The following is a 25,837-nucleotide window of genomic DNA, read 5'->3' as shown; positions in this document are numbered from 1 at the left end:
ACGATGAAATGAATCAGCTCTATGTATACATATCTCCCCTCCCTCTTGGACCTCCCTCCCATTCCCCCCCCCACCATCCCGTCCATATAGGTCATCACAGAGTACTGAGCTGAGCTCCCTGTGCTATACTGCAGGTTCCCACTAGCTATCTGTTTTACACATGGTAGTGTATTTATGTCAAAACTAATCTCCCAATTCATCCCACCCTCCCCCTCTCCCCCTGTGTCCATGCGTCAGTTCTCTCCTCTCCCCAAGCAAGTCTTTTAATCTTTTAGCCTTGTTAATAATCAAGTCACAACGATTATCCCCCAAGGGGCATGTTGTCCCATCTTTCCTCAATTTCATGCTGGGTTGTCACAGCCTTACCAACATCTTTCTATTCCATTCTAAAATTTAAAAAGCATGTTTTTCACACTGAAAATCATGCAGTTTGCATATTGATCCACTACCATTTCCCAAAACAAGAGGCCAGTAACTGAGCAAAAGAGTTTTATAAAACAAAAAAAAAAACCAGACAAAAAAATCCCAGAACCTGATGATGTGTTTCATGAGAAGGATAATGATGTGTGGCGAAAAAAAGGTACATGCTAGCTATAAGGTCGGTGACTGGGTTTAAAAAGGCAGAATAATGATGTCAGAAGAGCACAAAGCCTGGAACTGATTCTGCTACTCAACAATAGGGGGACTTGGATGAATCACTGATTTTTTTTGTCCTCACTTGTTACATGAGGGTCCCATCAATCACAGGCAAGGTCCCCAGATGCTCTACCATGTAATGAGTCTAGGAATTGAGATTTATCTAATACTACCAGAGTTTCATGAGTTTGTAAAACCTAGTGGCAGCACAGTGCGATTGAAAAGGCAGTGGGTCTTCTGAGTCAGTCTGACTTTGAATTTGAATCCTGGTTTCAACACTTACAAGCTGTGAAACCTCGGGCAAGTTGCTTAACCTCTCTGAGCCTGTGTTTTCTTATATATAAAGTAGGATAAATAAAATACACTACATAGTGTTGCTTTGAAGCTTAAATTAAGCTTCAAGTTAAATTAACTGATGAGGTAAAAAGGAAAGAAATTGGGTGATTTGTAGAGACGTGGATGGACCTTGAGACTGGCCTTCAGAGTGAAGTAAGTCAGAAAGAGAAAAACAAATATCGTATATTAACGCATATATGTGGAATCTAGAAGAATGGTACAGATGAACTGGTTTGCAAGGAGGAAATAGAGACACAGAAGTAAAGAATAAACGTATGGACACAAAGGGGTGAAGGAGGGGTGGGATGAATTGGGAGATTGGGATTGACATATATGCACTAAGACGTATAAAATAGATCCCTAATGAGAACCCACTGTATAGCACAGAGAACTCCACTTCGCTGTACAGTAGAAACTAACACAACATTGTAAAACAACTATATCCCAATAAAAGAAATAATAAAATAAAATAAATTAAATGATGAGGAGTGCCTATGACAGTGCCCGAGTCAAAATTAGCGGGTTCCCTACCTCCCTCTGTCTTTTTCATGTCCTGAGCTAAAATAGGAGAAAGCACTGATGACTTATTCTTTCCTGAATAAAGGAAGAAACTAATTTATTATTGTATAACTTTGAGAAAAATTTGCTTAAATGACTTCTTTACTACAGCTTCCACCAGTCTTTGGTGGATCTAGTGTACAAAACCTTTTTCTCCTCTTTTAGCATTTATTTATTTTACAAATATTTATTCAGCACTTAACTATGTGCTGCTCCGTGTTCTAAGCAAAAGGGATACAGTGGAGAACAAAATAGACCAGGTCCCCATCCTCCTGAAACTTATGCTCTGGGAGATGTCTTTCATAACAGTTTTAGAAATAATGTCCTAGAAATTGTCTTCTTCCATTTGGGCATCATCCTGCACGTCAGTACTGGGCTTTACAAACCTCACCTTCTCCTCTTTCAAAGGAAAATAAACTCATGGAGGTTACCTTATACTCATATGAGATTAAGTGAGAAATCTGCAGGGTATAAAAGAGAACATGAATTTAGAGTCAACCAAATGTGGACTCTGTCATTTATTAGAGACGTAACCCTGGGCAAATATTGAATAAATTAACCAGGGTTCCTCAGTTTCCTTCATACCACTATTTACTTGCAAGGAAATATGGAATTTTTATGAGATAATATATGTAAAACACTTAAAGCAAGGCGTGAGATTAGAAACAGAACAATACTAATCATAATAGAGATTCCATCTTATTACTTGTTTTTCCATTGATCAGAAATAAAGGAGCTATCTTAAGTGCAGAAGTTCACACAGGGAAAGCTGTAATATCCATTCATGATTATTTGAGAAAAATGGTATAAATATATATGAAACCCACACATGCCACCTGTTACATTTTACTTAAACCAGGAAACATATGTCATGGAAAGTGTGAGTGAATCCCATTAAGAAAATCTTCTATCTGACATGTCTCCCTAGCTCAACTCGTAGGATAAGATATTCTTTGTGCAGAGTTCCTGGTGCCAAAACAGGATTCATAGAACCCTCCACTGTTGAGAGGGAAAAGGTTAGTTTTAACAAAGGTATGTTATGCACAAAAAGAAGAGTACATTTTAATGACCTACGAAATGCATAACTGGTAATGTTGTGAAATACAGACCTCAGGGTAATTCCATTTTCAATTAATTATCTACCTTAATTTTTGACATAAAAAATTACAGACTGTCTACACGCTTGAAATATTTTTACCACTATTTTTCAAGCCTGAATCAGACTTTTAACCTTCATTACATATCACTAAATGGGAAATGTAAAACGGTGAACTATTTACCAGTCCAATTAAAAAGGAGCCACACTTAATGTGTTTATCAAATATCCTGAGGAGTCTTTTTTAATCACGTTCCCATTTTGTCCGATATATTCCAAGCTTTTCAACATTCTCCATGTTCACCCAGCCCCACCATCAGCCACCACCTGCCTAATCCCGATCCCATTTTTTTCCTCCCCATCCATTAAGCTGCAGTTTCTCTCACCGCAGGAGAGAACAAGGATGGCATGTGTGCTTGTGTGTGTGTGTGTGTGTGTGTCTATGAATTGCACACTAGAGCAGTAAGTCCCAATTTTAGTTGACACTGAAATCTCCTAAAGAACATTTTAATTTTCAAAATGACTGATGCTGATTTAGTTGGTCTGGGTTATACTTGGGTACTGGGACTTCTCTAAGTTCCCATAGAAAATTGTGTGTGCAGCCCAGGTTGAGAACCACTGGACTGGAACATAGAGACGTCTTCAATCCCTTTTCTTTTCCCACTCTATATTTATGCTGAAGATGTTGGTTCTCTGACTAGGCTAAAAATCAATTACTTTGAAAACTGTATCTGTTAGCTCTTCCACTTTGGAGACTATCTCACTGAATAGATAAGGCCACTGATTTCCATTAGATCTGTATAGTTGCCTCCAGATGAGTGACATTTGTACAGCTGGCACACGAACTCAGTGCACTGACCCTAGCCCCACGTCATGCCTTCCAAATATGCACTACAATCAGCAGAGGCTTCCATGCTCTGGAAAGAGCAGCCTGAATCCTAGACATTCACCTGCAGGTCCACCCTGCTTCTAGCCATCCTGAAGTTGGAGGTAACCATTTCTATGGACCACCTCATCAGAGGCTAAAAGAGTGAGGCCTGTGAAAGGGGTCCTTCCTGACCATCAGTGGCAAGTCAGCCAATCCTCCCCAGTTTCTGGGGATATTCTTATATTCATTTATTATGGATTTCATCTTCATTTTTCTGAGTTTCTCCTTATAATTAATCTAGCTCGTATGAATTTTCAGGTCCATTTTAGAATCAAAAATGAGCAAAGGCCAAGGAGATATTTTAATGCAGAGTTCACTGAGGCCCACTGTATTCATTTGCTAGGGCTGCCATACACCGAACCAAAGAGTACGTGGCTTAAATAATAGAAATTGATTTTCTCACAGTTCTGGAGGCTAGAAGTCCAAAATCGAGATGTCAGCAGGGCTGATTTCTTCTGAGGCCTTGCTCACTGGCTTGTAGATGGCTGTCTTCTCCCTGTGTCTTCACATGGTCTTCCTTGTGTGTCCGTATGTGTCCTAATCTCCTCTTCTTATATGCCAGTCATATTGGAATAGGCCCACCTGTATGACTTCATTTAACTCTAATCTCCTCTTTAAAGGCTCTATCTCCACATACAGTCACATTCTGAGGTGCTGTGGGTTAGGACTTCAACATTTGAATTTTGGGGGAAATAACTCAGCCCATACAACAATGAAATAAAAGAGTTTAACACCTCTTTGTCTTCCCTCAGCTGGGATTCTATTCGTATGAAACCATGGCCGTGATAATTGGTTTGGTTTACTTTCTCCAGCATGAGAGCAGAGTCTGACTGGGAATGGATAGAAAGATAGCTCTGTGTAATTCTGAAATTCCATGATAAATGTAGATGGTAAGCTAATCTAACTAAACAAATATGAAGGCTCTGAAAAAAACATTAGAAATACAGCGCCTATCAAGTTATGTGGTAGAAAAAGGAAAAAATATAAAATAATTTAACTGATTTCATGAAAACTATATATGTTGATAATCTAGGAGAGCCTTGATTTTTCATTTTCAGCCTCTTGATCTTTCTAAGTTTGTCCATACTTGTCAGGATGTAGTCCTGATTTAGGGCTTGAAATATATAGTCACCATGCAGCTGTCTTAATTGGCCTGTTTTGCTAAGTTGTTTATTTGTGCAAGGAGACTGTTCCTATCCCCCCATCTGTGCAGAGGACTTCAATTTGAATTCATCAATTGCCTACTGAAAAGTACTTGCACGATGCTCAATATATGAGCCTTTCTCAGTCCCCTTCTAAAGGTAATTCACCCAAGATTTCCTTCTGGAGTTTGCACATCTGAAGATCCTGCCTGAGTCCGTCAATCCACTCAGATTAAAATTATGGTTCAGGGGCTTCCCTGGTGGCACAGTGGTTGAGAATCTGCCTGCTAATGCAGGGGACACGGGTTCGAGCCCTGGTCTGGGAGGATCCCACATGCCGTGGAGCAACTAGGCCCGTGAGCCACAAGTACTGAGCCTGCGCGTCTGGAGCCTGTGCTCCGCAACAAGAGAGGCCGCGATAGTGAGACCCGCGCACCGCGATGAAGAGTGGCCCCTGCTTGCCACAACTAGAGAAAGCCCTCGCACAGAAACGAAGACCCAACACAGCAAAAATAAATTAATTAATTAATAAAGTCCTACCCCCAACATCTTCTTTAAAAAAAAAAAAAATTATGGTTCAAAGGCAGGAACCTACCTTGAGGTTTGGGCTTAGTCAGTTTGCCACAGGGCTTGGAGATGGTGACTGTCTTCTGACAGTCAGCGTTGTGGAGGGCTCGCTTCAGGCTTCCAGTTCTGGTCTTCAAGGCCGTATTCAGATCACATTCTCCCCAGGCCTGGAACTGGTATTTGCACTCCGCTAGAGGCAGGGTAGGACCAAACAGAAATCTGTGAGTTCCTCTTGGAGTGCCATGAAGATAGACACTTTTGTTAACTTTTTGTAGTGAGGTAATTGTAGGTTCATATGCAAGAAATAATACAGAGAGATCCCATATGCCCTGCACCCAGTTTCCCTCAGTGGTGATATCCTGCATAGCTATAGTCCAATAGCGCCACCAGGAAATTGACGTGGACACAGTCCATAGATGTTATTTAGGTTTCCCCAGTTTCACCTGCACTCATTTGTGTATATGTGCGTGTGCACATTTAATCCTCTGTGACTTTATCACATGTGTAGGTAAGAGTGAGTACCCCCACCGTTAGTATTCAAACAACTTCTAACACAAGGGTCCCTCGGGTTATCCTTTTACAGTCAGAACTTAACTTTCTTCTTCCTTTCCTACCTCCTTAACCCTTGGCAATTACTAATCTGTTCTCCACCTCTGTAATTGTGTCATTTTACGAATGTTATATAAACGGAGTCATACAGTATGTAATCTTTTGAGACTGGCTTGTTTTGCTCAGCAAAATTTCCTGAAGGTCCATCCAAGTTGTATTAATCAATAGTCTGTTCCTTTCATTGTTGAGGAATCCTCCATGGTATGGATGTACCCCAGTTTGTTTAACCATTCACCAGTTGAAAGATTATCTGGGTCATTCCCAACTTTTGGTAACCGCTAAAGCTGCTATATACGTTCATGTATAGGTTTTTATAAGAACATAAATTTCCATTTCTCTAGGATAAATGCCTAAGAGTGAAACCACTGCATGGTATGGTAAACACAAGTTCAGTTTTGTGAAAAACTGCCATACTCTTTGCCAGTGTGGCTCTACTATTCTGTCTTCCCATCACCAATGTATGAGTGATCTAGTTTCTCTGCATCCTCGCTAGCAATTGATGTTATTTCTAATTGTAGCCGTTCTGATAGGTGTGTAGTATATAGTGATGTCTCTTGGTTTTCATTTGTATTTTCCTAATGGAGAAAAGATGGTGAACATCTTTTCAGGTGTTTATTTGCCACCTATATATCCTCTTCAGTAAAATGTTTGTTCATGTCTTTTGCCCACTTTCTAATTGGAGTGTTAGTTTTGAGAGCTCTTTATATATTCTAGGTATAAGACCTTTAAGACACACTTTTTAGGACATTTTGCGTGTAGTTCTTTAGGGTACCCATATAGAATTTAAGATCAAATGTATCTGAATTTCACCATGCCTTTATAGAATTTACCTCCATTCATAAAAAGTTATAACCCCAAAGGTAGTAGAGAATGAAAAAGATATAGTACGTATATTCATCATCCTTCTCCATTGATCAATAGGCCAAAGCACATGTCTGTAAACCAGTGAGAATATTGGGGCATTGTGTCCCACTACGGCTGAGAAAGACAAAGAATCTACAATGTGAAAAAACAGGCAATTTGGGTGTTCAGTGGTGGGTTTAAAGTTGGAAGTGTGAAAGATTTCTTCTCAAATAAGGAGATGAGGTCAGCATGAAACTGGCAATAGTCAGTGAGAGAAAATCTGTGAAAAGTGGCTCATAGTAGCCCTGCTGGATCTGGTAAGTAAATCTATGAACCAGTGTGGAGAGTGGGGAGGGAAAAAATAGAGAGAGAGGGCCTGGAAGTAACAGAAAGAGATCTGGAGGAGGAGGAGAATAAGTAAGAAAAGAGGAAGGGAAGATCAAAGGAATCTAAAAATAGAAGAAGGAAAGAGAACACTGCTAGGAGGGATCAAGGGCATATTTTCTGTCCCTTTTGGTAAGATAGTGGCCTCAGTCGGGGACTATTCTGACACGCCCACCGAAAGGAAACATGCAGCAATATCCGGAGATATTTTCAGTTGATGCAGTTGGTGAGGTGGGGAGTGCCACAAGAAACTAGTGGGTAGAAGTCAGAGGTGCAGTTAATTATCCTACAATGCACAGGACAGCCCTCCCTCCAGGACAAAAAACTGTCTGGCCCCAAATTCTGGTAGAATTGAAAATGAGGGACCTGGGGTTAGGCGAGATGCTTGGTTATTTTGCATCTGATAAAATAAACTTGTTAAAATAATAAATAGAGTCAACCTCAAAAAGATGCTTGATGGAAGAATGACAGAATTATCTCAGGGTGGACAACTAAATGACTAGGACAGAAGGGGTGGGGTTTACCTCCAAATTGCTTTTTCCAGTTGCAGGGGATCTTACATCTCTGGGTCTTCATGGTTTGTTTACACTCAACTCCGGTCCGGGTGCCCTCCCGGGTGCCCAGCCCACAGTCCCCACTGGTGGGCACACACACACTCCACTGCCATTCTCCACAGTCAGACTTCTTCACTTTCTTTTCTGAAAGGGCGGAAGGAAAAACAATCAACGTCCAGAAAACTCTTTAACTGCTAGATATAACCAAGTTAATTCCTGAGCTCCATAATTGCATGGTTGTGCTTTTAACCTCTATCTTCAGTGTCCAGTAAAGAATAGGAACTCGATAGGTGTTAGCTGAATGGTTGAATCAACCAATGACCAAGAGAATGGAGAAAGAAACCTAAGGAGCTAGAACTAATATTCATTTAACTCTTACTATGTGCCAGGGACTGTGCTAAGTGATTTGCTGACATCTCCTTTTAGAAGCAAACATTTCTGAAAAAGAGAAGATGATCAAAGTCAGTTAAACCTAAAAAATGATAAAATATTGTTTGAGAAGTAACAGTTGTCAGATTAGCCATTTCAATGCACGTCAGCGTTCCTTTCTCTGTCTTATAGGTGGAATAGCATAAATTAAATGTGGTGGACCACAGATGTAATAGACTCTCAGCTCCACAGCCTCCTTATGACATTGCGAGTGACACAGAAAAGGTGCTTTATCCTCCCTAAGCTTCAGTTTCCTCCTTTGTAAATATGAGATAAAACAAAACTTGCTTGCTGGACTCTTTTTGAGGAAGAGTGTCAACATAAGTAAAACACTTGATTCCTGGTCAATTTTCTGTATGTTGTAGCTGTTAATATGATCATTATTATTTCAGTCAATAGTTAATGATCACCACCTATACTTCAGGACTTAGAGTGGGGGGCGGAATCAGAGGGGATGTCACTTAGGTTCCTCTAAATACTTGGAAGGAAGGAAGTGGGGAAGAAAGGAAGAAAGAAAAGGAGGGAGGGAGGGAAGGATTAGATGGATGTTAATCAGTGAAGAGTTTTGTGTTCATAACCATATTGCTTACCTGGTTTCTCTTTCTTTCCTGCTTCAGCAGTATCCACAGCTGCTAAAATGAAGATAAATGCCAGGAAGGCAGCTGCAAATTTCCGACGCTGCTGCAGGTACTGTTGAGTCTGCATTCTAGGAACAAACAGAGAGACAGAGGAAGGTGGCATCAACCTAAGTAACTATATATAGTCATCCTTATAACTCCCGACAGTTCGCAAAAACGGCCATGGTGTTGTAGCGCACGTGGATAATCTGAATGGACACGGTGAATGGATTACCTGTGTAGGTATATGTTTGCTGTTATCTTCAGAGGCATCAGTAATGACCAACATCTCAGATTTTTTTTATCGTTTCCATCATCATGATTATCTTATCATCATAGTTCTATTATTCATTGGTCCACTGAAGAGTAAAGCCCAGAACAGAAGAAGAGCTAGCACACCTTCGATCTATAGCAAAAACACTTCTAAACTCACATGTGCTGAAAATCCACTAAATTCTAGGATGGAATGAAGAGTTTACACTTACTCATAATTTGAAATTCTCCACATTTGATATGAATAAAAATCCCAGGATAACATTATGAAGACTCCCTTAGAACTTAAAGTCATTTGCGACAGCCTAGTGTCAGTATGATTGCCTTGCTGAGCAAACTTGGGAAGTCTCAGTTCAAGCCCCAGGACAGCCCACTTCTCGAAGCTACACCGAGTCACTGGCTGCAGCAACTCACCTGGAAGCCCTTTATCTCTATCTGGTATGTTCATGGTGTTTTATACTTCATATAAAAATGACAGGAATAACATATGGTCATTAACTCTGAGAATTTTTCTTCCAGAAGTATAGATTGTATAGATTGTTTAGATAATTTTACATTCTCATGAATGTAAACAATAAAACATCACACATATAAGGGATTGAGATCACTCTATTCTGCAATTTGCTTTTCCTCATTCAAACACATCTATGAAATGATGTCCTTGTCCGTGAATTTTTCCCCCTTTCTGTGACATTGGAAATGCTATCCCTTATTAGTGTTTTTTTAATTGATGACTCTAGATTCCATTGTATGGATGAAGCATATTTCATCTATCAGTTAAAGTTAGTATTTTGGTCATTTGGTCCTTTCAATGAATCTTACATCCTAAATAGCTACTCAGCATCTCCATTACTTTCTAAAATCTAAAATTAGGTGTTTTGTTCTTCCTCTTAATGCTGAATTTTTATAACTATACTTCACTGATGGTCAGACAGAAGAGTTCCTACTGATGCTGAGACTTTTCCTATGACTCTCACTGGACATGAACTATATGAGAAGCCAATCTGGATGTACTGGTTGGCAAGCCTTCTCAGAGCTGAGTACCCTGGTGCACCTACACTACTATACATATATGACTTAGCCATGCGTCATTTACAATTATTAGGTGTAATGTGAACCAAGGTGAAGGTCTTCTGTTGTTTTCTCCAAAGGCTGTCCAAGAACATACTCGCAGTGACTAACCACTTTGGTGGCAGAAACTTTTCATCTGAACTTTCTTAAAGGGTAAGTTAACTTTTAAATTCAGAACTTTAAAAATTTAACATATTTCTTTCCAAGTTGGAATACACCTTTATGTTTCACAATTACCTTTGAATACCTGAAATATTTAGATTGTGAATTAGATGAGAATTCAGAAATTTCCATCATGAAAGCACAGCTCTTGAGAGAACTTTCTGGCCAAGCAATGGAGAGATGCTTGCAGAGCCTTGTAAAGAAATGTCACTGAGGAAGCATGGCCACTTGGCAGAAACAGAAAGAACTCTTCCATAAATAACACACACACACAGAGTTATTAATAGAAAGGTGCTATTGCTGGCTATTTTAACCTCAGCATTTCTAGCCTGACATTGCTAAGTTCTTACTTTTATAATTATTTCCAAAAAGCTTTCTCTCAATCAAGTTAAATTCACTTAATTTCAAGAAAAAAAAAATCCCACATGGGCCAGAATTTCCTGACCAAAAATTTCTTTTGAGTCATAGAATGGTCTATTAAACAAGTGATCTTAACTATAGTGGGAGCAGAGAGGAAGGAAGGAGACAGGAATTGGGATGAGAGCTGGTAGAACGGAAGTGCACTCTAGTCTATGTTATTTCTCCTATTGATTCAGAAAAATTCGGAATCTTAATTAGTGGGCAAGCGGTTAATTTCAGCTTTTAGATGTTCTAAAGAAAAATGCATGCAACTCCATGCATACAGGGAAAATGTGTAAAGTATGTGATCAGCAATAGGTGTGAGTTGGAGAATCTTCTCAACCTCTTTTCCCTTCCCTCCTGTTTTGCCTACCATTCTGTTTAAGCCTCTATTTTGATAGCTTAAGATTTTTTTGGGTAGAGCAAATGAAAAAATGGTTATTTAAAAGAGGAGAATAAGGGAGTTTAGAAAAGAGATGACTCAAATTATCCAAAAGCCCAAGTAGCATGCTGGTGCCTTGGTACCGTGGCAAAACCTTGGGTAATTAAACATGTGTAGATAACAGTTTCCCTTGCTTGTGGTATTTGCATAGTTGATTATTTGTCCTTAGCATCAAGCAAAGGCAAAAGCATCTGTATATAGTTTAACCCTGCCTGCTATCCAACAGTTGCTAGATGAGCATGGAGGCAAGAACATTGACCTTAAGGAAGTGGTCAGGATCATGACTTATTTTTCACACGGAGGGAAATAAAACAGTGGCAGAATAAGCCTTGCTAAGTCAGCTCAGTTCTTTTGAATAATTTACTTATTTTCACCCCCTCCTACTGCCATCTTGTGTTGAGCTTGCTCTGACAGATTTAATTTCATAGGGTTTAACGGTTAAGTTGAAGACTACCCTAGATGTCTGTTGTCTGGAAATTATTGTTGAGTTATCTCAATCACTAATAAGTATGAAGTTCAGGGTTTCCCCTGAGTTGGTTTCTGAAACCAACTCAGGGGAAAAGTGTTAATTTATTAAGTCCTGGTCACTTCTATGGAGAAATCGCTGATGAAAAGGAAAAGAGAGCTCTCCTTTCCTTTAGCATTTTAATAGGATCTAGAATTTTTAAAGATGATTAACATCTCGTGTAAACACAAAACAAGAATGCTGGAATCTGCCTCTTAGTGATCTGTTTGGAATGACTAATATAGGATTTGAGGCAGAAGCTTTGGCTTAAACTTCAGCTCCACCATATAATTTTTGGAATGTTCTTGGGCAAATCACAACCATTTGAACCGCTGTTTTGACATCTACAAAGTGGGTTTGATTATAACAACAACTTGAGAGGTTTATTGTGAAAATGCAAGATGTAGACACAGAGCTAACCCAGAATATCAAGAAATATATTATTAGTTGTTGAATAAAGTTAATTCACCCCTACACTCGTATTACTTACTAAAAGGAAGTACTTCTTTTTATTAAGACATAACAAGCATGACACTTTAAGCCGTCTAATATCTAAAATCAAAAGATAAAAATTTTAAAAAACAAAAAAGGAGACAGAGATATGATTTAATGCCAACTAAAGATTTGTTCAGCTTTCTAAGGATACAAATTTGTTCAGCCTTTTGACTTCTTAAAAAGTTAAAATAAACTCAAGGACCTTCATGCCCAGTATTTCTTTGGAGTTCGCTGAAGTAAAGAGACTCCATGTTGAGAATTAGGGAAACTGTTGATGTAATTTAACGTGTATGAAATGAAAAAAAAAAAAAATCTAACTTTGCAACTGCATTTTATGCCTCTTGTGTGGTGAAACTATTCTACTGCCCTCTTTATTTCAAGTACCTAGGATAGGAACCCAGCACTTAGTTGCCACTCAGTAAAATTTTTGCCAGCAAAAATTGTCGCCAAAACATGGTATCAAACAGAGGAATTAATATTCATGCTAAAATGATGTCTCAGCCCTTTGTCTATACCATGGGATATAAAATTCACTGAAGAAATTGGGCTGGAAACAACCAGAATCTAAAGCAGTTTCATACATACAGGAATGGTCAGTGAATGATTTGCAATGCTTCTGCACCATATATTACACATCATCAGACTTTTCTAGATATTTTGTGATCTACGTGCCTAAATTTCTGTGAAAAAGTATATTTTTCCTTTTTATAGGTCACTTTTTTTCATTTTCACCAACTCTTCTTCAAGTCGGAATCCTCATATTGATTTATTTTCAAATGGTTTGGTCATTGCCTTAGATTCCTAAAGTCTCATATAAATAGCCATTATGTTTACAATGGAATCTTTTGCTAAATCAGACCTTCACTTTGACCTTGTTAAGCTTATTTAAAAAACAAGCCTTGAAAAGAATGTGTCCCAAGCACGTGTGTGCATGATGACCTCAGGTACACTCTACTCACACCCCAGGAATGAGTTCAACAGTGTTCCATCTTTGATTTTAACTAAGTGCATTATCAATTAGGTGGATAAAGAAGGACATTCATTTAATTTTGTACAACTCAATAGAAACAGGCAACTTCAAGGCTGAAATATTTTCATGGCATGGTGGCACCTGCTGGAAAAATGTGATATTTTAAGACATCTTCTTTAGACATCTATTCACTGATTTTTAGAGCACCTACTAAGGGCCAGGTGTATGCTGGGCATGGGAACATGATAAAAGAATATGATTCAGCCCTCCCCCTAAAGGAGTTCTGTCTAACTGGGAGAAAAGGGAGAGAAATGATTCACTATGGTAAACATCATTAAAAGTTTATACACGTAGTGCTAGCTCAGTACATAGGCTCAAGTGATAATTTTGCTTAGCAAGGTTGAGTGAGGTAGAGGGCTGGGTATATTTTACCTTTTTTTTTTTTTAATAGTTGAAGTCTTCTAAATAAAGAAAAGAGGGAAGGAAGAGAAATTCAGGCAGAAAGGACCAAATAAGTGAATATGTGGAGATGATGTTTATAATACATTCAGTGACAGAATGTGATTAGAATAGAGTGTACAGTAGTAAGTAACAGTGGGTGGACCTCAAAAGGAGAAAGATATAATGAGGTAATCCTGGGAGCTGTGAGGGAGGAAGATAGACAGAGTTATTAACTGGTCTGGAGAAGTGAAACAAGGGAAGGTCAGGGAGGGAGGAAAAGGCTGCATGTTGTATAAACGTGACTAAAACCCTAAATTACCACCAGAGGGGCAGCCACCATACTCAACAGTCCATCCAGATATCTTTAATATAGTACATTTGTTACCCTTTTGGCTTTGTTTTTATTTTTGTTTATCAGTTTTGTGGCTGTTCTATGTACTTTGGTTCATTTTGGGGTGTTTATTACCAAAGTATTATGATTGGAGTCAAGAATGAGCTCCAAGACTCAAAAACTTCATACTCAAAAAAAAAAAGTTCATACACACACACATTTAAAAATCCCTTCTGATATTCATTAGAAAAATAAAGTTGGGCTAAAGCAGTGATTTTTAGAGCACCGGTGTTTCCAGGAAGAGGTCAAAGGCTGCTGCCAGGCGTTAAAGGATCCTGAAAATGTGTGTCGAAAGCCACCCTTCTGTGCCCATAGCTCCCACCCTTATCTCAGCTTCAGCTGGAGCAGCTCTTCTTTAACTACTTTCCTTAGTGGCTTCCTTGTAAGTTGTCATTTGTCAAGAAAGAAAAATGTATTTAAAAGTCACTGGTCTGGCCAATATCAAGATCTATCCAGTAGGGGATATGATGGTACAAAACAGTATTTTTTCAAAAGGTAGAAATGGGAAAATGTCTCAAGTAGGTGATGTAAATATGGAATATATTTGAGTATGCAAAATGCCTTGCTTGTGGTAGCAAAAATAGGAATTTTACAAGTGTGTATTCTAACTATTCCATACCTCACATTAAAGTTGGACATGATTATGTCCTCTTATCAAAGATCAAACACACAGTATAACAAGTATGATTACAAATATGAGGAAAATATCTCAGAAAATCATAAGGCATTAAAAACAAAATTTTTAATACTGTGGGAAGAGAAGAGCCTTTGGAGTCAGCCAGATTTCTTCCATATAAGCTTCGTCACTTATTATATCTGTGATGTGGACAAAGCAGTCACTCCCTTTTACTCTCAGTATCCTCCTGTAAGAAAATTTAGTTTTATCACGCAGGCTCGTTGTTTGTTTAAAGATCACAATGAGAGGAGACCTTCAAGATGGCGGAGGAGTAGGACGCGGAGATCACCTTCCTCCCCACAAATACATCAGAAATACATCCACATGTGGAACAGCTCCTACAGAACACCTCGTGAATGCTGGCAGAAGACCTCAGACTTCCCAAAAGGCAAGAAACTCCCCCATGTACCTGGGTTGGGCAAAAGAAAGAACAGAGACAAAAGAATAGGGACGGGGCCTGCACCTCTAGGAGGGAACGTGAAGGAGGAAAAGCTTCCACACACTGGGTAGCCCCTTCACTGGCAGAGACGGTGGGGGGGGGGGAGCTTTGGAGCCACGGAGGGGAGCGCAGCAACAGGGGTGCAGAGGGCAAAGCGGAGAGATTCCCGCACAGAGGCTCGGTGCCGACCTGCACTCACCAGCCCGAGAGGCTTGTCTGCTCACCCGCCGGGGCGGGCGGGGCTGCGAGCTGAGACTCGGGCTTTGGAGGTCGGATCCCAGGGAGAGGACTGGGGTTGGCGGCGTGAACACAGCCTGAAGGGGTTAGTGCTCCACGGCTAGCTGGGAGGGAGTCCGGGAAAAAACCTGGAGCTGCCGAAGAGGCGAGAGGGTTTTTTTTCCCTCTTTGTTTCCTGGTGCGCGAGGAGAGGGGATTAAGAGCGCTGCTTAAAGGAGCTCCAGAGACAGGCACGAGCCGCGGCTAAAAGCGCGGACCCCAGAGACGGGCATGAGACGCTAAGGCTGCTGCTGCCGCCACCAAGAAGCCTGTGTGCGAGCACAGGTCACTCTCCACACCCCCCTCCCGGGAGCCTGTGCAGCCCGCCACTGCCAGGGTCCAGGGATCCAGGGACAACTCCCCTGAGAGAACGCAGGACGCGCCTCAGGCTGGTGCAACGTCACGCCGGCCTCTACCGCCGCAGGCCCGCCCCGTACTCCGTACCCCTCCCTCCCTGCGGCCTGAGTGAGCCAGAGCCCCCGAATCAGCGGCTCCTTTAACCCCGCCCTGTCTGAGCGAAGAACAGAGCCCTCCGGCGACCTACACGCAGAGGCAGGGCCAAATGCAAAGCTGAAACCTAGGAGCTGTGCGAACAAAGAAGAGAAAGGGAAATCTCTCCCAGCAGCCTCAGGAGCAGCGGATTAAAGCTCCACACTCAACTTGATGTACCTGCATCTGTGCAATACCTGAATAGACAACGCATCATCCCGAATTAAGGAGGTGGACTTTGGGAGCAACGATATATATATATTTTTCCTTTTTCTCTTTTTGTGAGTGTGTATCTGTATGCTTCTGTGTGTGATTTTGTCTGTATAGCTTTGCTTTCACCATTTGGCCTAGGGTTCTTTCTTTCCCTTTTTTTAGTATAGTTTTTAGCACTTGCTATCATTGGTGGATTTACTTTTTGATTTGCTTGCTCTCTTCTTTCTTTTTTCTTTATTACTTTTTAATTTTTTATTTTAATAGTTACTTTTTATTCTAATAACTTTATTTTACTTATTTTCTTTTTTCTTTCTTTCTTTCTTTCCTTTTTTCTCCCTTGTCTTCTGAACCGTGTGTCTGACAGAGTCTTGCTGCTCTGGCTGGGTGTAAGGCCTGTGCCTCTGAGGTGGGAGAGGCGAGTTCAGCACATTGGTCCACCAGAGACCTCCCACTTCCACATAATATCAAACGGCAAAACCTCTTCCACAGATCTCCATCTCAATGCTAAGACCCAACTCCACTCAACGGCCAGCAAGCTCCAGTGCTGGACACCCCATGCCAAACAACTAGCAAGACAGGAGCACAACCCCACCCATTAGCAGAGAGGCTGCCTAAAATCATAATAAGTCCACAGACACCCCAAAACACACCACCAGACACGGTCCTGCCCACCAGAAAGACAAGATCCAGCCTCATCCTCCACAACACGGACACCAGTCCCTTCCACCAGGAAGCCTACACAACCCACTGAACCAACCTTAGCCACTGGGGGCAGACACCAAAAACAACTGGAACTACGAACCTGCAGCCTGTGAAAAGGAGACCCCAAACACAGTAAGTTAAGCAAAATGAGAAGACAGAGAAATACGCAGCCGATGAAGGAACAAGGTAAAAACCCACCAGAACAAACAAATGAAGAGGAAATAGGCAGCCTACCTGAAAAAGAATTCAGAGTAATGATAGTAAAGATGATCCAAAATCTTGGAAACAGAATGCAGAAAATTCAAGAAACATTTAACAAGGACGTAGAAGAACTACAGAGCAAACAAACAATGATGAACAAGACAATAAACAAAATTAAGAATTCTCTAGAAGGAATCAATAGCAGAATAAGTGAGGCAGAAGAATGGATAACTGACCTGGAAGATAAAATAGTGGAAATAACTACTGCAGAGCAGAATAAAGAAAAAAGAATGAAAAGAATTGAGGACAGTCTCAGAGACCTCTGGAGCAACATTAAACGCACCAACATTCGAATTATAGGGGTCCCAGAAGAAGAAGAGAAAAAGAAAGGGACTGAGAAAATATTTCAAGAGATTATAGTTGAAATTTTCCCTAATATGGGAAAGGAAATAGTGAATCAAGTCCAGGAAGCACAGAGAGTCCCATACAGGATAAATCCAAGGAGAAACATGCCAAGACACATATTAATCAAATGATCAAAAAATAAATACAAAGAAAAGATATTAAAAGCAGCAAGGGAAAAACAACCAATAATATACAAGGGAATACCCATAAGGTTAACAGCTGATCTTTCAGCAGAAACTCTGTAAGCCAGAAGGGAGTGGCAGGACATACTTAAAGTGTTGAAAGGGAAAAAGCTACAATGAAGATTGCTCTACCCAGCAAGGATCTCATTCAGATTCCAAAGAAGAATTAAAACCTTTACAGACAAGCAAAAGCTAAGAGAATTCAGCACCACCAAACAAGCTTTACAACAAACACTAAAAGAACTTCTCTGGCAGGAAACACAAGAGAAGGAAAAGACCTACAATAACAAACCCAAACAATTAAGAAAATGGTAATATGAACATACATATTGATAATTACCTTAAATGTAAATGGATTAAATGCTCCAACCAAAAGACATAGACTGGCTGAATGGATACAAAAAGAAGACTCATATATATGCCATCTACAAGAGACCCACTTCAGACCTAGGGACACATACAGACTGAAAGTGAGGGGATGGAAAAAGATATTCCATGCAAATGGAATTCAAAAGAAAGCTGAAGTAACAATTCTCATATTAGACAAAATAGACTTTAAAATAAAGACTATTACAAGAGACAAAGAAGGACACTATGTAATGATCAAGGGATCAATCCAAGAAGATGATAGAACAATTATAAATATTTATGCACCCAGTATAGGAGCACATCAATACATAAGGCAAATGCTAACAGCCGTAAAAGGGGAAATCAACAGTAACACAATCATAGTAGGGGACGTTAACACCCCACTTTCACCAATGGACAGATCATTCAAAATGAAAATAAATAAGGAAACACAAGATTTCAATGATACATTAAACAAGATGGACTTCAGTGATATCTATAGGACATTCCATTCAAAAACAACAGAATACACTTTCTTCTCAAGTGCTCATAGAACATTCTCCAGGATAGATCATATCTTGGGTCACAAACCAAGCCTTGGTAAATATAAGAAAATTGTAATGATATCAAGTATCATTTATGACCCCAATGCTATGAGACTAGATATCAATTACAGGAAAAAATCTGTAAAAAATACAAACACAGGCTTCCCTGGTGGCGCAGTGGTTGAGAGTCCGCCTGCTGATGCAGGGGACATGGGTTCGTGCCCCAGTCTGGGAAGAGCCCACATGCCGCGGAGCGGCTGGGCCCGTGAGCCATGGCCGCTGAGCCTGCGCATCCGGAGCCTGTGCTCCGCAATGGGAGAGGCCACAACAGTGAGAGGTCCGCGTACCATAAAAAAAAATAAAAATAAAAAATAAACAATACACTACTTAATAACCAAGAGATCACTGTAGATATCAAAGAGGAAATAAAAAAATACCTAGAAACAAATGACAAGGAAAACACGATGACCCAAAACCTATGGGATGCATCAAAAGCAGTTCTAAGAGGGAAGTTTTTAGCAATACAATCCTACCTCAAGAAACAAGAAACATCTAAAATAAACAACCTAACCTTACACCTAAAGCAATTACAGAAGGAAGAATAAAAAGACCCCAAAGTTAGCAGAAGGAAAGAAATCATAAAGATCAGATCAGAATTAATTAGAAAAAACTGAAGAAAACAATAGCAAAGATCAATAAAACTAAAAGCTGGTTCTTTGAGAAGATAAACAAATTGACAAACCATTAGCTAGATTCATCAAGAAAAAAAGGGAGAAGACTCAAATCAATAGAATTAGAAATGAAAAAGGAGAAGTAACAACTGACACTGCAGAAATACAAAGGATCATGAGAGATTACTACAAGCAACTATATGCCACTAAAATGGACAACCTGGAAAAAATGCACAAATTCTTAGAAAAGCACAAGCTTCCAAGACTAAACCAGGAAGAAATAGGAAATATAAAGAGACCAACCACAAGCATTAACATTGAAACTGTGACTAAAAATCTTTCAACAAACAAAAGCCCAGGGCCAGATGGATTCACAGGTGAATTCTATCAAACGTTTAGAGAAGAGAAAACACCCCTCCTTCTCAAACTCTTCCAAAATATATCAGAGGGAGGAACACTCCCAAACTCATTCTACGAAGCCAACATCACCCAGATACCAAAACCAGACAAAGATGCTACAAAAAATGAAAACTGCAGGCCAATATCACTGATGAACATAGATGCAAAAATCCTCAACAAAATACTAGCAAACAGAATCCAGCAGCACATTAAAAGGATCATACACAATGATCAAGTGGGGTTTATCCCAGGAATGCAAGGATTCTACAATATATGTAAATCAATCAATGTGATACACCATATGAACAAATTGAAGGATCAAAACCATATGATCATCTCAATAGATGCAGAAAAAGCTTTTGACAAAATTCAACACCCATTTATGATAAAAACGCTCCAGAAAGTAGGCATAGAGGGAACTTACCTCAACATAATAAAGGCTATATATGATAAACCCACAGCCAGCATTGTTCTCAATGGTGAAAAACTGAAAACATTTTCACTAACATCAGGAACAAGACAAGGTTGCCCACTCTCACCACTCTTATTCAACATAGTTTTGGAAGTTTTAGCCACAGCAATCAGAGAAGAAAAAGAAATAAAAGGAATCCAAATCAGAAAAGAAGAAGTAATGCTGTTACTGTTTGCAGATCACATGATACTATATGTAGAGAATCCTAAAGACGCTACCAGAAAACTACTAGAGCTAATCAATGAATTTGGTAAAGTAGCAGGATACAAAATTAATGCACAGAAATCTCTGGCATTCCTATACACTAATGATGAAAATCTGAAAGTGAAATCCAGAAAACACTCCCATTTACCATTGCAACAAAAAGAATAAAATATCTAGGAATAAACCTACCTAAGGAGACTAAAGACCTGTATGCAGAAAAATATGACACTGATGAAAGAAATTAAAGATGACACAAACAGATGGAGAGATATACCATGTTCTTGGATTGGAAGAATCAACATTGTGAAAATGACTCTACTACCCCAAGCAATCTACAGATTCAGTGCAATCCCTGTCAAACTACCAATGGCATTTTTCACAGAGCTAGAACAAAAAATTTCACAATTTGTATGGAAACACAGAAGACCCCGAATAGTCAAAGCAATCTTTAGAAAGAAAAACAGAGCTGGAGTAATCAGACTCCCTGACTTCAGACTATACTCCAAAGCTACAATAATCAAGACAGTATGGTACTGGCACAAAAACAGAAATATAGATCAATGGAACAGGATAGAAAGCCCACAGATAAACCCATGCACATATGGTCACCTTATTTTTGATAAAGGAGGCAAGAATTTTACTGTTTTAAGGATTTTTTACATAAAGTGGTGTAATGTTCATTTTGAATAGGAAGTTATATGTCAAAGATACATATGTCAATTCCTAGAGCAACCATTAAAAGAAATAATTCAGAGTTACAACTGAAAAGAGAAAAATTAAAGTAGGAAACTTAAAATAAGGTTTGATTAACCTAAAATAATCAGAAAGGAGGGACAAAGGAACAAGGAACAAATTGGATAAAAAGAGATAGCAAGAAAGTATGTGTAAACGTACACATATGAATGATTGCATTAAATACAAATAGACAAAATGTATTAATCAAAAAACACAGATTGTCAAACTAAAGAAACAAGCAATACTGAACTGCATGCTATCTACAAAAGACACACTTTATTTATATATATATATATATATGTATATATATATTTAAGTTAAAAGTTAAAGGATGGGAAAAGTTATTCCACAAAACCAGTCATCATAAAAAAGCTAGTGTGGCTATAGTAGTAACAGTCAATGTAGACTTCAAGTCAGGAAGAATTAACAAAATAGAGACATTTCATAATTAGAAAAAGTATCTATTGATCTAGAAGGCATAATACCAAATGGGTTTATATATAATAAAATTTCAAAAGACATGAATTACTCACTGACAGAACTGAAAAAAGAAACAGGCTAATCCAGAATCATAATCTAAGATTTTAGCCACTCTAATTGGTATAAGTAGAAAAAAATTCAGTATGAATGAATTTGACTTGATACCAAAACCTAACAAGGACATTACAAGAAACTATAGACCAACACTCCTCGTGAACATAAACATAAAAATCTTTTAAAAATATTAGTAAATCAAATCCAGTAAATATTATAAAAAGCTAATAAATCATAACTAGTGATGTTTATTCCAGGATGCAAAGCTGTTTTAACAGCTGAATGCCAATGTATTTCATTGCATTAGCAGAATTACCAGAATAATGGAGAAAAATCATGGGATTATTTCAACAGATGCCATAAAAAACCTGAATCAAATCCAACACTATTTCCTGATAAAATAATGATGCACTAAAATTAGGAAATTGCTGTAATAGTTTTGTTCTTCTTCTTCTTTTTAACGGGCATAAAAATGTTACCTAATTATGTTCAGAGTCTTTAAGGAAAGCTTCCAGAGGAGACTAATTTTGAGTTTAATCTCAAATAACAGATTAGGAAAAAAAAAAAAATAACAGATTAGTTTAGAGAAAGAGGAACATGCAGGCAAAGGCCTGCAGGTTTGAGTAACTGTGATATATTCCAGGAATCAATGATTAGTTAAAAATTGCTCAAGCATCAGTGAGAAAAGTTGAGAAATAGAAAAGAAACTAAGAGATGGAAGAGACTAATCTTGATGTTTCTTGCTTGTCATATATAAGGGTCACGTGAGAAATGCAATGATGTTTTACTTTAGGAAATACGGAGCTATGAAGAATTTTGAGAGAAGGAGGACCATGACCAGCTGTGAATCTGAGAGAGCACTCAGCAATCGGTAAGCAGAGTGAATGGAGGATGTGCGCCTAGACTCAGGGAGGCTTAGACAAGGGCAGTTGACATAATCCAGGTGAAACACTGAGAAGACTTACACTGTGACACTGGAAAGGGGATAGAGCGAAGACCAAAAAAAGTTATTTAAGGGATAAAATTTATTGGACTTATCACATTAATTGAATGTACTATGGAAGGAGAAATCTAGGACATCTCCCAGATTCTAATCTTCAATCCGGAGGTAAGTGCGAACATAGACAATATGGTTTTAAACAGATTCATAAGTAATACACACTCAGATCTATCCTAAGGACAGTATTCTCAGCAACCGACATATCTTAAATCTCACAATATGCATAATAGATATTTATATATAATATAGTTAATATAGTATCTATTAATATATTAATTCTCAGACGTCTGATTATTTAGGTTCTTTCACTAGCCTGACTTTTCAGATCAGTAAAAAAAAAAAAAAAAAGCTTAAAGATGTTAAATGACTAAGGTTAAGTAAGGAAAGGTAGCAAAGATCTGTTTGGACACACTGAGTTTGAGGTACCAATAGGATATCTGAGTTGAAAGAGATAGTAGTTATCGACCTAAGAGACCACAGAGTAAGAAGACACAGAGTAAGAACTGAAGATGTACACAAGACGTGAGAATTCTAATTCTTACGTAAGTGAATCGAGGGTAGCAACAGAGCAGTAAGAGGCAAGCAAAGGAAGTTGAATCATGGAAACCAAGCAAACAGGAAGTTTCAAGAAGTAAGAAATAATGAACAGGGTCAAATTCTAGAGATAGGTGCCTGTGGGAATTAGCAACAAGGAATCACTGGTAACATTGAGGTATATTTTAGCAAAATTGTGAAGTTAAAAAAAAGCACATAGCTGCTTCTGAAACAATCATTAAGTTAACATTAGTTTAGAGACTGTTTCTTGGCCAGTGGGTATCTGTGTGACTCGGCCGAGTTATTATGTTAGAAGAGCCTAATAAATATGCAATGTGACATAATGAAAGGCCCCGAGAACTGCCGCAGTGTAATGGAAAAGACTCTGTCCAAGAGTCAAGGGACCAAGTGTCTGCTCAGGGAACTGCTATGACTCAAAAGGACGGCAAAGACAATGACTGTGTCAGAAATAGAATCCCATGGGACTCTCAGGTAATTTGGATTAAAGAAAGGAATCTTTTACTCATAAAAGCATAAAACAGGGCTTCCCTGGTGGCGCAGTGGTTGAGAGTCCGCCTGCTGATGCAGGGGACACGGCTTCGTGCCCCCGTCTGGGAAGATCCCACATGCCGCGGAGTAGCTGGGCCCGTGAGCCATGGCCGCTGAGCCTGTGCATCCGGAGCCTGGGCTCCACAACGGGAGAGGCCACAGCAGTGAGAGGCCCGCGTACCGCAAAAAAAAAAAAAAAAAAAAAAGCATAAGAGAAATAAGACACCATCTCACTGCTCTTGGTTGCAAGTCAAAGTGTGCTAGGCACTGGATACTTTGTGTTTTTATAAAGTTCTACGCCGCTCTTCTGAACCCCTTGCTCCACAAAGCCCTCCTGTAAGGACAGCAGCATCAGCATCACCTGGGAGCTTGTTAGAAATGCAGACTGTCAAGTCCCACCCTAGACCTTCTGAACTAGAATACTCATTCTAACAAGGTCAAGATCCCCAGGTGATATTGAAAATTTGAAAACACTTGTTCTAAACCATAATTTCTTTAGGAATAAAAAATTTAAATATTTGCTTACTATTTGATTACTTATTTAAATTATTTATGGTCCAATTTCTTCCAATAATTTAAGGTACCTTTTAAAATATATACATTCTAGAAAGATGAAATAATAAAAGTAAAGAGAAACGCAAAGGGAAAATTAGAGTAGGGAAAGATAACAGCCATCATGGATTAAAGGCTTTGCTCTGTGCTAAAAGCTTCATCTTTTATCCTCTCAACAACATTAGAAAAGAGTCAATATTATTTCAGTTTTACAGGTGAGTAAAACATAAGTTAAAGAATCTAGGTAACTTGCCCAAGATCACAAAGTGGTAGAAGCAGAGTTTGTAAGTCAACTATATTTCAATTAAAAAAAAAATAGAATTTGAACCTAGACTAGTTAAAATCAAATTATGTCTGTGCTCTTAACCACAAAGTTGAATAGAGAGGTTAAAATACAAAATGCCCATGATGTACTCTTTTATACTTACTAATAATTTACCAACATTTGGTTTTATACTTTCTAGAAGCTGATGTGGAGAGAGAATACAAGAACCACATCCGTATTTAATTCTCTGCCCATCACAATGCTATTTGTGCAGTAGAGGAGAGAGCCATAAGTACTTTTTTGAGGAGCTATACATCCTTGTAAAAATGTGAATTATGTAAAATCTCTAGATTACATTTTCTCACTTTGCAGGAATTCTTTTTTTTTTTTTTTTTTCCCGGTACGTGGGCCTTTCACTGTTGTGGCCTCTCCCGTTGCGGACCACAAGCTCCGGACGCGCAGGCTCAGCAGCCACGGCTCACGGGCCCAGCCGCTCCACGGCATGTGGGATCTTCCCGGACCGGGGCACGAACCCGTGTCCCCTGCATTGGCAGGTGGACTCTCAACCACTGCGCCACCAGGGAAGCCCTGCAGGAATTCTTGAATATACTTAGTGACAGTCTAAAAATGAATGACTTGAGGGCAAATAATTTCTAAAAGCAAAATTACAAATAATTTTATCCCCCAAAATATGTGTGTATGGAAATAGATAGATGTAGATATAGGTCCATAACTCCTGCAAAGATATTAAAAATCCTTGTCCTTAGTATAGGTACCAAAGTGCATAGAGCTGCCTGACTTCAGAGCTCCTGGTTTTCTCCTCTGTAGTTTGGGGCCTATGCTAGGTTAGGATGGAACAGGAAAGATCAGAGCCTAAAGGTTACCCTCTCTACACACCCACCTCGAACCCATGAGTGATTTAAAATCCCTTCCTACACAGTTCCCACACTGCTAGGAAGATGGGTACTAAGACACCTGAAGGTAAAGATGTGATGTATGTTTTCTTGGTTTAGCTTGCAAAGTCTGGGTTATTAATGCCTGGTTCCATACTAGGAACAAAGCGCTAGAATAATGAAACAATTGCCCAGGAAGCCATTTGGATTGAAGTTAGCCTCTGCTTCAGGAACGGAAGAGCTGAAACTTGCCAGCTTTGATTTGCACGCCTTTCAGCTACTATTTCCAGCCAATTCAGTTCATACAACTCCAGCTTTCATTTAGAGCTGAGCTCATTGACTAAAAAAATAAAGAAGAATGGAAAAAAAAAAAAAAAAACAAGAAAAGAAATCAAGGAAAGGCTTAATTGATTATGCAGAGTGTTGTTTTGGGAAAGAGGAAAATCTTGTTAGAAGCCTAGCAAACTCACTTCATTAGGGACCTAGTGACATCTTCCAAAACCAGAACATTACATCAGGTTAGTTTAAAACATCAAGTGACCTTGTAGTTTGGTAGAGATACCTCACCCCCATTCATTCTGTCTGCCTCATTCTTTGCATTCTTCATCATATTTTATCAACGGTGAAAAGTCTGCTACTAAAAAACATGCTGAAAGTGATGTAACATTGGAAACTAGAAACATTAAAATCAGGCGTTGTGATTCT

At 39.1% G+C, this 25,837-nt stretch overlaps 1 protein-coding gene across 3 annotated transcripts in view; it reads right to left on the bottom strand.

Moving 5' to 3' along the window:
• PTN (pleiotrophin) overlaps nt 1–25,837 on the bottom strand; it is a 96,874-nt gene that overhangs the window by 14,289 nt on the left and 56,748 nt on the right. For all 3 annotated transcript variants that reach the window (XM_082662058.1, XM_082662056.1, XM_082662057.1), the window contains exons 2-4: nt 8,673–8,788; nt 7,624–7,797; nt 5,292–5,453 (exon numbers count right to left, since the gene is read on the bottom strand). In XM_082662058.1, the coding sequence (XP_082518184.1) occupies nt 5,292–5,453; nt 7,624–7,797; nt 8,673–8,787 (451 nt within the window). In that variant the 5' untranslated portion in view covers nt 8,788. The remainder of the gene's footprint in view (nt 1–5,291; nt 5,454–7,623; nt 7,798–8,672; nt 8,789–25,837) is intronic.

Source organism: Grampus griseus, assembly GCF_964374135.1.
Source record: "Grampus griseus genome assembly, chromosome: 9".
NCBI lineage: Eukaryota > Metazoa > Chordata > Mammalia > Artiodactyla > Delphinidae > Grampus > Grampus griseus.
This window is presented reverse-complemented; position numbering and strand designations above follow the sequence as displayed.